This window comes from Amaranthus tricolor, chromosome 12, assembly GCF_026212465.1.
Source record: "Amaranthus tricolor cultivar Red isolate AtriRed21 chromosome 12, ASM2621246v1, whole genome shotgun sequence".
NCBI lineage: Eukaryota > Viridiplantae > Streptophyta > Magnoliopsida > Caryophyllales > Amaranthaceae > Amaranthus > Amaranthus tricolor.
In genome coordinates this window covers 3,092,501-3,104,704 of record NC_080058.1, presented here as the reverse complement: position 1 = coordinate 3,104,704, position 12,204 = coordinate 3,092,501, and the positions used below count along the sequence as shown (strand labels likewise).

The following is a 12,204-nucleotide window of genomic DNA, read 5'->3' as shown; positions in this document are numbered from 1 at the left end:
AAGATAGGAAGAAAGTTTGTGGGTTGTTGAAGGAGATTTATCAAACTGAGAAATGGACTCGACAAGTGAACGAGTTATTGGATTTTTTGCAATTCCCACCTTCTCGAGAAGAGGAAAGTTAGGGGAGATTTAATTCCCAAAACTTGTCTGAAAAAGATGATATGTGTTGGACAAAATCTGATTCTCTAAAAAAACATTTATTATATATTCCCTTGATAATTTGAAATTCCTACTTATACAGTGTAAAAAAATCCAAGGTATTTAACAAATATAATAAAATCTCATTAATTAAACCTTAAGTTGGAATTTACTTCCTCAAACAACCGAAATACACCACAATAAATTACTCTGTTGATGATAATATTGAAAGATGTAAGACAAGAATTACAATATTTTCTATAGCCCTTTTTGTATGAGACTGTCTCACTGTGAGATGAGTCTATACAAAAGGTTTATTATACTAAAAGTTTCTTTTATTAGACTATTAACCTAAGTATGAGACATGTTTTACGATGATACCGTCCCATTATAAGAATTTGTGTATTTTCTAGTCTTAGATGATCATTGAGCTCAACATGTGCCCTTATGTGGAAAAGCCCATTAGATCTACATCAAAAATGGATAGTAGGCTCATAAGTCATAACCTATCCTTAAAGCCTTGAGTTGACTCTGGCTAGAGGCCTGGCCTGGAGTCAAAATCCTGTCCTAAATAGGTCCTAATATCAGTCGCGCTATTTTGCGAGTAAGACGGTGTTAAAAGAAAGTGTTATAATTTAGTTTTCTTATGAATTTCTAGTAGTTAAACTATTTAATTAATGTATAAATATATCGTATAATAAAACGGTCTCATATAACAATTTGTAATACTAATGTCTATTCGCTACAATATAATTTGCTTTTAGTGGGATATATTTAGCGACATTTTATTTAAATGTTACAACTTTAAATTTCTAATAGTATATATAGATGATTTAGTGACATTTATTAGACCCTTTAGCAGCATAATAAAAAATAATACTAAAGCTTTTTGTTACATAGGATCTAATGACATTTCTCACAAATGTCACTATAGAATATAGTAACAATTACATATGTCACTAAAGACCAAATAAGTGTCGTTAAATTACTTTATATTGAAACTTAAAATAAAAATCAATAATTATTATACTAAAAATATAAATCAGTAGTATTTTTTTTAATGTTAGTAAAAAGTTAAATTTATTGTAGTGATTTATTTTTAAATGCAAGTAGTGGGCTGGAAGCTTGTGAACCGCTCTCAGCTAGTCCAAATTACAATTTGCATCTTTTTCGGACTTTTAAATTATTAAAAACAAATTTAATATTGTTTGTTTCTCATGTGTTAGATTCCATCTCCACTATTGGGGAGAATGTGATGAAGTAATGATATTGTGGGATGAATATGCACCAAGAAGGTCAACTGTTTATACATGGTGGTGCACCAACAAATAGAAAAGGCAAAAAGATAATAATAATAATAATAATAATAATAATAATAATAATAATAATAATAATAATAATAATATATCTTGTTCTTTTATGATGGAAAGTAATATTCACTATTTCAAGACTTGCATACAATAAACTAAAATTAAAAATATTTGATATTGTCATATTAATGATAATTATTAACGTGTAGCTTGGTGATAAAATTTTAATTTTACAATGATTAACATGTGATTTGTAGATAAATTTTTAACTTTATTTCATTTTAGATAATACTCCCTTCGTACTTTTAAGTTCTTTCACCTTACTATAATCAGTAGTTTCATAAGTTCTTCTACTTTAGAATACTTTTTATTTTTGGAAAGTTTTTATCCCACTTTTACCCCTTAAAACCCTTATTTTTCTTTTAATTTACCACTTTTCTTTTATTTATAATTATTTTCTCTCTCTTACTTTTAATACAATTATTACTTCACACTACTATTTAATTAAAATAATACTCACTACAACCTCATACTTCCAATACAATCATTACTTCACACTACTATTTAATTAAAATAATACCTACTACAATTCAAAGATTTTATCTTCCTTAATATGTGTGAAAAACCCAAAGTGGATATGTAATTTTGTCTAGTACCCATTAGTGGGATTATAGTAACAATAATTATTATAATTGTTGTTGTTATTATTATATTTATAATCCAAAGCCACTATATAAGGATGGGTGTCAAAATGATGGCATGCCAAAACCATGAGTGCTATATAGAAATATTGAAAAGTGTATTATTAAGTGTTAGAAAGTATCTAACTTTTACTACATACCTCTTGATATGTGATATGAGTTGTTTTTTTTAATGATTTGGCCTTTTATAAATTTGGTGGACAGTAAAATAGTATGCGTTAGTTTTAAATTTAGAGAGTCGTTAAAAAGTGTAGGTTAGAGTAATGAAGAATTGATCAAAGAGTGTAGCACAATAACTATTGTGCATTAAATTCGTATTAAACTTAATTTTTAATTATCGAATTTAGAAGAAAGACCCAAAATCTAAAAAAAAGATAAGTAGAAATAAAACGTTCATAACTCAAGTTCGAAGAAAAAAGTCTTTTGGAATTTCAAAAATGCCTTAAATATTGTGAAAATGTAAACACTTTCTATTCAAAACAAGTAAAGTTTAATTTTACAAACAAAATTTGAGAGTGAGGTGCTTACCAAATGGCTTTTTTTAACAAAAAAAAAAAATACTTATAATAGTTTTTTTATTGGTTTTTAGCTTTTAGTTTATTTTTACTCTAATAAATAACTAATAACTAACAAATACTTTTACTAAAAACCTCAATAGCAGCTGACTTAAATAATTGACTTATCAGTTAATATATTTTACTGATCAAATCAAACACCAATTTCAGCCATTCACCAACTCCTCAAATCATGCATAGCCAGATGCTTAGGGGGGACAGTTGAGCCACTCAATAAAGTACCGGAAATAAACCTAATAGAATTACAAAAGCAAACTTACAGGTGGTACAGCCTACAACAGTGAACTGTAAAAAACATGTTCAAAACTTAAACCAGACTACTTATATAATGCAAGAAAGAATCATACACCATTTACTTTACAACTACTGAAAGCCTTCAGAAATAATACACAACAAATCAACTAAAAATCTACCAATTGTTTACTTGCATTACAATAAAAAAAAACCCTCTAATTAATATCCTCAATCAAATTAATTACTAAAATCAAAATATTTATAAAAATAAATTTTTCATAAATAATTATACTACAGATTTATACCTGCAAAGAACCTTACACCTTAAAACCTTATCTTGCACATAAAAGCCTGGCATAACCATGACCTTAACCCGACTTGGCCCGTGTCCCTTCTGTTTATCGCTTACGATATCTTCCATATAAGGCGACTCAAAAGGTCTGTTCTCGTCGACTCTTAGGATATTTACTGCCGGGTAAAAAGAAAACGCAAGCAAATGAAGCAACCAAATACATTTAGCCGCAACAAAAAAAGACTGTAGTAGGGTTTCAGACCAGGGTCTAGTCCAATTTAGTGTCATTATAATGCAGTTCATTTTCTGGTCACAAAATTTACTGAATTCTTCACTGTAATACTTAGTACCTTTCTTTAATACTTCATTCCAACTCAAATTCCTTAAAGAAGCAAAAGACTGAAACTGTGCTAGTCTTTGTTGGTGAGGATCAAGTAATTTAGGCATACCATTTTTCTGAAAAATACAATTCTCGAAATCTTGGTAGAATGCTTGGTTTATAATCGCCTCTAAATGGTAGAAAATGGGTTTAGAATACCTCGAATTTAACGACAGTTTATAGGGTTTTAACAGCACGTTTATATTCTCGGTAAGTTGTTCATCACTCTGCTCGATTTGCTCGATTAAAGTCTTGCAGAATTGTTTAACCGATAATCTTGCTTCTGAAACGATCTGTAAAAACCCTTCTATCATTACATCTTCACTCACTGGCATAAAATCATCGACGTTTTTCTTGTAATCACCCAATTTATCGCGTTTCGAAACAGCTTGTTTAAGGGCCTTCTTTAACTCCTCACAGTAAGACTCGAGATTCTCGAGTTTCTTCCTTAACTCCCTGAATGAAGATCTAACCTCGGAAACTTCCAATAATGCTGCGTCTTTCTTATGATTCGCGTCAATCAACTCTTTTTTCAACGCTTCAATCGATACATTCCCTAAATCCTTAACAACTTGGGATACTTCTTCGGATTGATCTGTTCTTACTGGTGAGCAATTTTCATTCTTTTGCCTTCGTTTAAACAACCACGAAAGAATCATACCTCGAGATTTCCTATGATGAGAGCCGGTTATATGAGAATCGGTTAAGGGCACTACAATGTTAGAGTACTTACAATTGGTAGTACTTCTGTTATCATTATCAGTACTTATGCTTGCAGGCTTACACTGGTTGCAGGATGATACCGATTTTAAGTCTCCTAAACTGTTTCTTCTTCGCGACTTGTAAATTTCGGTGCCTGGAGAATTTTGTAGGAATGTGAGGTGATTTGTGCAGGAGCTTGTTACTGATTTAGTGTCATCTGCAGTGCATAATTGGTTGTGATCTAAGTTTGGTAATAAGCCTGATGGAACACCATTTTGATTCCCACTTTCTTCCCAACTTTCACTTATTGTTTGGGTTGCTAATTGGATGTGTCCATAGCCTGGTAAAGGCTCATCTTCATAACTCTGTTAAGATAGCACGAGTTTCATTAGCATCTTATTAAAAATCTAGCAAAACTGACAAGGAATTGTTTCAACAAAAAGTTTAAGCTAGTTTGATATATGCCTGCATACGAGAGCCTTTTTTAGGCTAGAATTGTGGATGCTGCATGTGTCCCTTTTATAAATGGCGCTGATATTTCGCTTGAAATGAAAGGTCGATGAAATTTAAACCCGTAACAAGTTTGTCACGTTGGCTCCGGAAACTCAACTTAAAGTTTGAGATAATAATTGAAGCCTAAGGTTATGTTGTATCATTATCTAAAAAAATTGGACATGGATCCAAATCATGTAACTCAAATGTCAGTGGAGGTTCTGGGCACAAGCAAGTGCTCGACCATACAAGCCCCTAACTTGAGGGGCATAAGAAAATTGCTTGATTTGTTTTAGTTTAATTTTTTTATTATAAGATAGACTGTTGAAAAGACTAGATTAGGTGAGAATCAAACTCGTAACTTTTCCCAGGAAAAAAAAATTATTACTTCAACTAAAAAAAACTTACTTCTCCATTTAATTTAGTTACTTGTTTCTATGCCTTTAAATTTCGAAAACATTAAATAAATAGGGCCTCAAAGTTAATCATCAACCGCCCTAGCCAAATATGATTAATTGAACCGAAGTCAAAACCCGATTTGAGAAATCCGTCTTCCTTGTATCTCTAACTTTTAACATAATTCCTATTTGATGTTTTTGACAGTCTATTTAAGGAGAAAGAAACGTGCATGACTTTTTATATATTTATAGAACTTAAAATATATACAGTGAATTTTTATTAAATTCGTTTTAACGCACAATATTTTTTACAAAATAAATTAATTGGAACACATAAAAACTGTGAAAAAAACAAATGATAGCATCAAATAAAAAAAAAAGGAATAGTAAGCAAAGTTGACCTCAACCATAAGTAAATTTTTGCCTTGAAATGCAAGGAAGGTTGAAAGGTAAGACTTAAATTTTACTCAAGGAATCACTGATTTCAAAGAGTTCAAATTAATACTAATGACATGATTTAGGAGCTTATAATATATATTCAGTATTTACCTAATTAATTTAATTTTGACCATTAATTTTAATCATAATCGTGTACATTTAACCATAAAATAACACTAATCAAATTCAAAATAATCTTTAGAGTATTCTAGTATTATTATTTGTATATTTGTTCTTAGTTATATATTATCAGCTTGTTTTGAATGAAACATTTCACCTTGCGAATTTGTGGATATAATTTTTAAAATAATTAATTTTATAAATCATCCCTATAATACTATATCATATAAAAATTTGTGATATATCATACATACAAATTAGAGAGTTTAGTTGTTTCCTGGACTAAGTAATTGGAAGACTTCAGTTAATCAAGTTTTATAGGTTTATTTCTAGTCAAAAAAATTGGGTTGAAGATCAAGTTAGAAATACTTGTACTTTAATTCTAGCTTTAATAAAAGTCAAATGTTGGGTAAAACAATATTGGAAGAAAACATCATGTGTTGAATTCAAATTTACAAATTTCATTTTCTCTATTTAAGTTTTAATAAAATTGTTAACATTGATTATGTTAAATTCTAAATATTAACCATAATTTGGCCATTAACAAAGAAATCTATTATTTCTATATCTTCTGAATAAATGAGACAAACACATATAAACAGAGTAAACAATTATTAACATTTTACCGTCTTTTTAAATTTATTATATTTTATTAAGATTTTAAAATTTGTTATATTGGAAGTGATTTTTTTAGGTGTACCAAATTGATAAGGAGGCTAGAAATAGAGGGAATGTGAGCAATCAATTTCAAACAATTAAGTAACAGAATTGTCATACTCATAATGGTTGGTACACACAAACCCATTATTGAAAAAAGTCAAATAATACCATATGATTTTGTAATAGCCTACAGAATTGCCAATAAATATTAACAATTATTGCTACATACAAATTCGTGGAAGTCCCTTTTATAATAACAACCCCAAAAAATAATTTTCCCTCCTATAATTTTTTGGTATGTCATCAATTTTTTTCCATCTCACCTCAATGAGAATTCTCTTTCGACCTAACAAGACTTTTAAGACCGCCGGTAATAAATTTATTTATAACCCGCCATTTAATATTTTAGTAAATTAATTTTTCAAACAGTCTAATTATATAAAAATAACTAAAAATATATCAAAAATTTTAAACTTTCTATAATAAAGTAGGAAAAATTAATTATAAGTTAGTTTAATAGTTTTGGCATTTTCTTTTTATCTTTGTGATTGATGTTTGATTCTTAATATTACAAAGTCTAAAAATTAATTTACTTTTCCTTTATTTATTGTTGGAATTTCTAACGTACTCCGAATTAATAAAAATATAATAATAATAATAATAATAATAATAATCTAAACTATACATCTTTTGTAGACTAGTTTTGTGCATTCTAAGCTATACATCTTTATTTTAGTAAAGTTTTTGTTTATGAAATGAATTATCATAATAATTTAAAAAAAAAAATAATAATAATAACAATATAATAATAATAATTATTATTATTATTAAAGGGAAAAAGGACTTACAGGAGTGAAAACAGGATAATCATGGCCAGAAAACTGAGAGGAAGGACGAGAATGAGAAGGGAAAGGAGGAGAAGTAGCAGATAGATGTTTAAAATGAGAAGGACTGTTGTTATTATTATTTCCTTGCATTAAAGCAGCATGAAGAGCTCTAAGTTCTACAGCTTTAGCAATGGCTGCTTGTAATTCTTCCCTACTTATATTCCCACCATCCCCATTAACACTTTTCATTGCTTCCATTAACACAATAAACAGAGGATTACTCTGTTTTTTGATGAACTTTTTTGGGGATTAGAGAAAGAAAAGGTTTATCATTTTTGTTAAGAGAAGGAATGAAAGAAAAAAGGGTAATCAAATTTAGGGAGATATGAAATTGGGTTTTTGTTTTTGTGTTAAAAGGATGGAGAAAATCATATCTTTTCAAGGAAGTTGGAGAGCCATAGAAGAGAAAAAAGAAGAGGATTGCTTGTAAGTTATATTGTATTCTATTGTTTTGTTTTCTCTACTGATTTGGATTTGTATTATATGTTTCACTTAAAAGGGTGTGCATGTGATAGAAAAGAAGGTGAGAAGTGGGATTTACTCCATTTATGCAAAATAAAGTTTTGATTTACTAAAATGCCCTTGTTATGGTTTGGACTTTAAGAGATGCTACTTCCCATATCTCGTTGATTTTGAACCATTTTGTGTAGATCTTAATTTCATCTACAAATTTATATTTTTTTATCTTAAGCGTTTATTGTTCTTATTTGCTTTTTTTTGTATTTTATTTTTTAATTTAAAATTTTTATTTTCAATAATTTTTACTTAAAAGATAAGTGATGCGAATTGTATATAAAGAAAGTATTATACAATGTTGAAGTTTGTGTGAGTTATAAGTTGGAGAAATTGTTGTGCGCACTTGGTACATATTAAAATAGTGTAGATCTAGTTTTAAAATTCTTATTCTTACTCTCTTCACTTTCTTCACTCTTTATTACATACTCTAAAGTAATTGAAAAAAAAAACTTTTTGAAAACAATATTTTAATTTAATTTTATTTAATTTTTAAAAATTTTTAATTTTAATTTTAATTTTTTATTTTAATTTTTAAAATTTTTTTATATTTAATTTTTAAATTTTTAAAATTTTTAATTTTTTTAATTTAAATTTAAATTTTTAATTTTTAATTTTTAATTTTTTTTAAGTTAAATTTTTATAATTTTTTAAGAGTGGAGTGTAACAGTATAAAAGTAGAGTTAAGTTGAGTAGAGTGGAGTGAAGTGGGATGAAATATAAGAGTATAAAAATAAAGTGGAGTGAAGTGAAATATAAGAGTATAAAAATGAAGTGGAGGGAAGTGTAAATATTGGTCCATAATAATATTAGTATGAACGAAGAGTATGCTAGAGTTTTTCTATAAGTTGTGAGTTGCGAGTGTTGTGACCACTATACATAGATATGTCACTACTTATGATTGCTTCATGGTAACATTTTACACTATTTTTTACAAATATGATTTAGTAGACAATCAAATTCTTAACCATATAGTTTTTAAATTCCTATAATGTTATATGGAGGTGGTGTTTTTATTTTAATTGAAATTAAATAGGAAATTTATTATTTTTATAAATGATTTTTGAGGATAAATAATTATTTTTAATTATGTGTTGTTTAAAGGAGAGCATGAATATCATTGGGATTAGATTAAGATGTATATGTTACATATAACAAAGGGTAGTCTATAAAAGTTGTGTAAAACACACTTAAAGGACAAAAACAAAGTAATTACCATTTCTTTACAACTATGATAATATACATAAAACTTATTACAGTATAAAATACCACTTGAAACGATTGTTATTCTCTATATTATTAGTCGAAATTGAATTTTAGAAGATATAACCTTATAGAAATGGTTGTATGGAAAAGGAGAGGGCATATTGAAATGTAGGTAGAAGAGTATATGTACCCACACAAAAATGAAAGTGATGGTATTTGATACCTTTACGAAGTTACAAGCTATACACACATGGTGCTAGGAGCCTCGATCATATACTTGTGAAAATGCCCGTCTATTTACAAGTACATATCACGGGTGAACTATAAAATGCCAATCTGCCTATGCACATAGCACATTGTGGGGGACACTGTCCTTGGTGTAATTTTGTGAGTAAAACAAATATACATAAGCTTCTACACTTCTACTTGACAACTTTTGTTTGCTCAAGCTTTTATTAACCCCATGATACAAAAAATATATCATTAGTTTTATGAAATATTTTCTTCACATCCTTAATTAAAATACTCTATTTATATTTATATGTTCTTCTCAAAAAAAATTTATAAAATTTAGTGTCAGATTTTGACTATAAATTTTGATCGATCTATATAAAAAAACATGTCAATGTGGGATTTTTATATATTTGTTTCAATGTGTACTTTTTAAATATCAACATTTAGAATTTTTAAAAACTCACAATTAAAATTATTTGACTTTTAAGTTTGCGTCGGTATCCGTAAAAAAATAAATGAGAAGAACAAATGAAAACAAAAAGAATACTAATTATTTTTCATTTCATTATCCTAATATCACTAAGTGGCTCCCACCTAGATGAGATTTGGAAAGACAAGTATATATAACTTTACCCATGTATACTAGCCATAAGACTAATAAATATGTTGTTTTTGCAGTTGAATGTTAATAATAAACGATGTATATAACTTTAGATAAATAAAAGTGCATATAATAAATAAAAATAAACATATACTATATATAAATATAAACTATAGCACATTAGCACATAATAAATGAGTACATAGCATAAAGAGTGTGTATTATATGTCATTGTGTTATTGTTTATACAAAGCATCTTTGATAGTTCCATCAAATTTGTTAGTTATAATTTTATTTCTTACTCCTTACTTCCAAAACTAGATTGAAAACTACTTACATATATAAGTATAATTGTAGCATGAGTTTTATACGAAATGTTTACCATTTGAAGCCTAAAATACATAAAATATATGTCTTGTTTTTTTCAAAGTTTTCTTATCTCCATCAGAATTTCTCACATTTACAAAACAATTAAGATTAATAACAAAAATAATAAAAGGACTAAAAAGTCATAGTATAAATAATTGGTGAAATTTTTATACTTCATATTAATTGATCAAGAGCACCACTCAAGTTTTTTCCTAAAATGATGATTTAATGTATTGGACAAAAATGATAAGAGACATAAAGAAAATTGGAATTTACTTGAAAAATGACAATATTTTTTAATTTTCAATTTTATTACGATGAAATGGAATTACAGAAGGATTAGAGTTTTGTCTAATCAAACCTCGACAATTACACTAATCATTTTTTTCATTGAATATCTTAGTTAGAACTAAACGACACAAATTAAATCGGACCAAATCATAATTTACATATTTGATCTGACCTATGGTCTAAATGATTTGGACTAAACTGGACCATAAAACCATAATAATTATGGAGATAAGATAATAGGCCTACTTTAAAATAAACTTAAAGCCTATGAAATTGTGAAAGCCTAAGTTGTAAACCCAGAGATAGGTCTGATCTCAATTTTGAATTTTCTTGCTACAAATTAAGTATTAAATTTTCTAATGTACGTATTCTACTTTCTCTTTAAGGATTTTCTCGATTAATATTTGTCGATTTTTTCGATTTTTCAATCTGTATTAGAGTAGTTTATTAGGGCTTATTACTCTTTTTTTTTCAGTCTTTAGTTCTTTATATTGGAATTTCAGTTGTTTTTTTTATTTTTCATCAATAATTTTTTGTTGATTTTTTGATTTCAATATATAGTTCTGTTAGAATTTTCTAGCTGCTACTCTATTATTTTCAGTATATAATTCTTTATTTTTGGAATTTCAGTTTATAAAATTGCGGTGTACTGGTGTTTAGTTTTTGCTGGGTGTTTATTATTTATTCCAATTTATATCCTTAAAAAATTCTTTAGAAAATATAGATGAACACATTATCCTAGCAAAAAATTGCTTTAAAAAGAAAAAAAAATAGACCAGACAATCTGGTCTGGTCTGAAAAATTTTCAAATCGAAATTTTTTATGTGGTTTAATTTTTTTGTCAAATCAGATCAAACCGGACCGTATGCACCCCTAATCTCGGTTACAATTTGTCACTACTTTTAATTTATTAAGTCTCACTATACATTAATTTGTAGGATTATTGTTAAATGGTCCCATACAAGCAAGCAATCTTTAAGAGAAGGCAACCACAGAGCAATTTGATTATAGATGTATTTTTTAAGCGATATTCTAGATCATAGCCACAAATTTTTGTAAAAGGTTGGTAGTAAATTTTTTTAAAAAATTCATAAAATACCATTGTACTTTTGAAATTTAAGCTGCCGTAACATTAATGCCCAAAAAATGTTAGATTATACATTAAGTTGTGAAATTATGTTTTTATCCTTGTCTTTTTTCATTAAATACAATAACCTTTTTTTTCCTTAAAATTCCACAAAATAGCATTATACTTTTGGAATTTAAGTTGTCAAAACATTAATGCCTAAAAAACGTTAGATTATACGTTAAGTTGTGAAATTCTGAAAGTACAATGCTATTTGTGAAATTTTTTTAAAAAAATTTACTATCACTAGCCTTTTGCAAAAGTGATAAGGACTTGAATATCTTTGGTCATTCAAAAAAATCAAGATTTTCTATGTGGGTTTTTTCGTCATATTAAGTCTCACTAAATTTACTTCACTTTTCACTATTCTATTGATTTTGACTCTATCAAATGCATTTTTCAATTATTAATATTTTCAATTATCCTAATAGTCTCATTTGAGTAGTACATTTGCCAATTTAATTATTCTATTATTAATATCTGTAATTGTGCATAATTAAAATTTATAAAAATCGATTTTAACAATATTTGCATTTAA

General features: G+C 27.5%; 1 protein-coding gene across 1 annotated transcript; it reads right to left on the bottom strand.

Moving 5' to 3' along the window:
- Positions 1-3,026: 3,026 nt before the first annotated feature.
- On the bottom strand, positions 3,027-7,830 carry LOC130828737 (IRK-interacting protein). Its single transcript, XM_057694699.1, has 2 exons — positions 7,288-7,830; positions 3,027-4,696 (listed from the first exon to the last, which is right to left on the bottom strand). Exons 1-2 carry the CDS (start codon positions 7,522-7,524, stop codon positions 3,245-3,247), a joined length of 1,689 nt encoding a protein of 562 aa, XP_057550682.1. The 5' UTR covers positions 7,525-7,830; the 3' UTR covers positions 3,027-3,244.
- Between the last annotated feature and the right edge of the window lie 4,374 nt (positions 7,831-12,204).

What these genes read in the sequence shown, in the direction of transcription:
- LOC130828737 (XM_057694699.1), bottom strand. Translation starts at nt 7,524, where the DNA reads ATGGAAGCAATGAAAAGTGTTAATGGGGATGGTGGGAATATAAGTAGG. An exon ending in ATTATCCTGTTTTCACTCCT is followed by an intron (nt 4,697 to 7,287) that starts GTAAGTCCTTTT and finishes CTATCTTAACAG; the next exon opens with AGTTATGAAGATGAGCCTTT.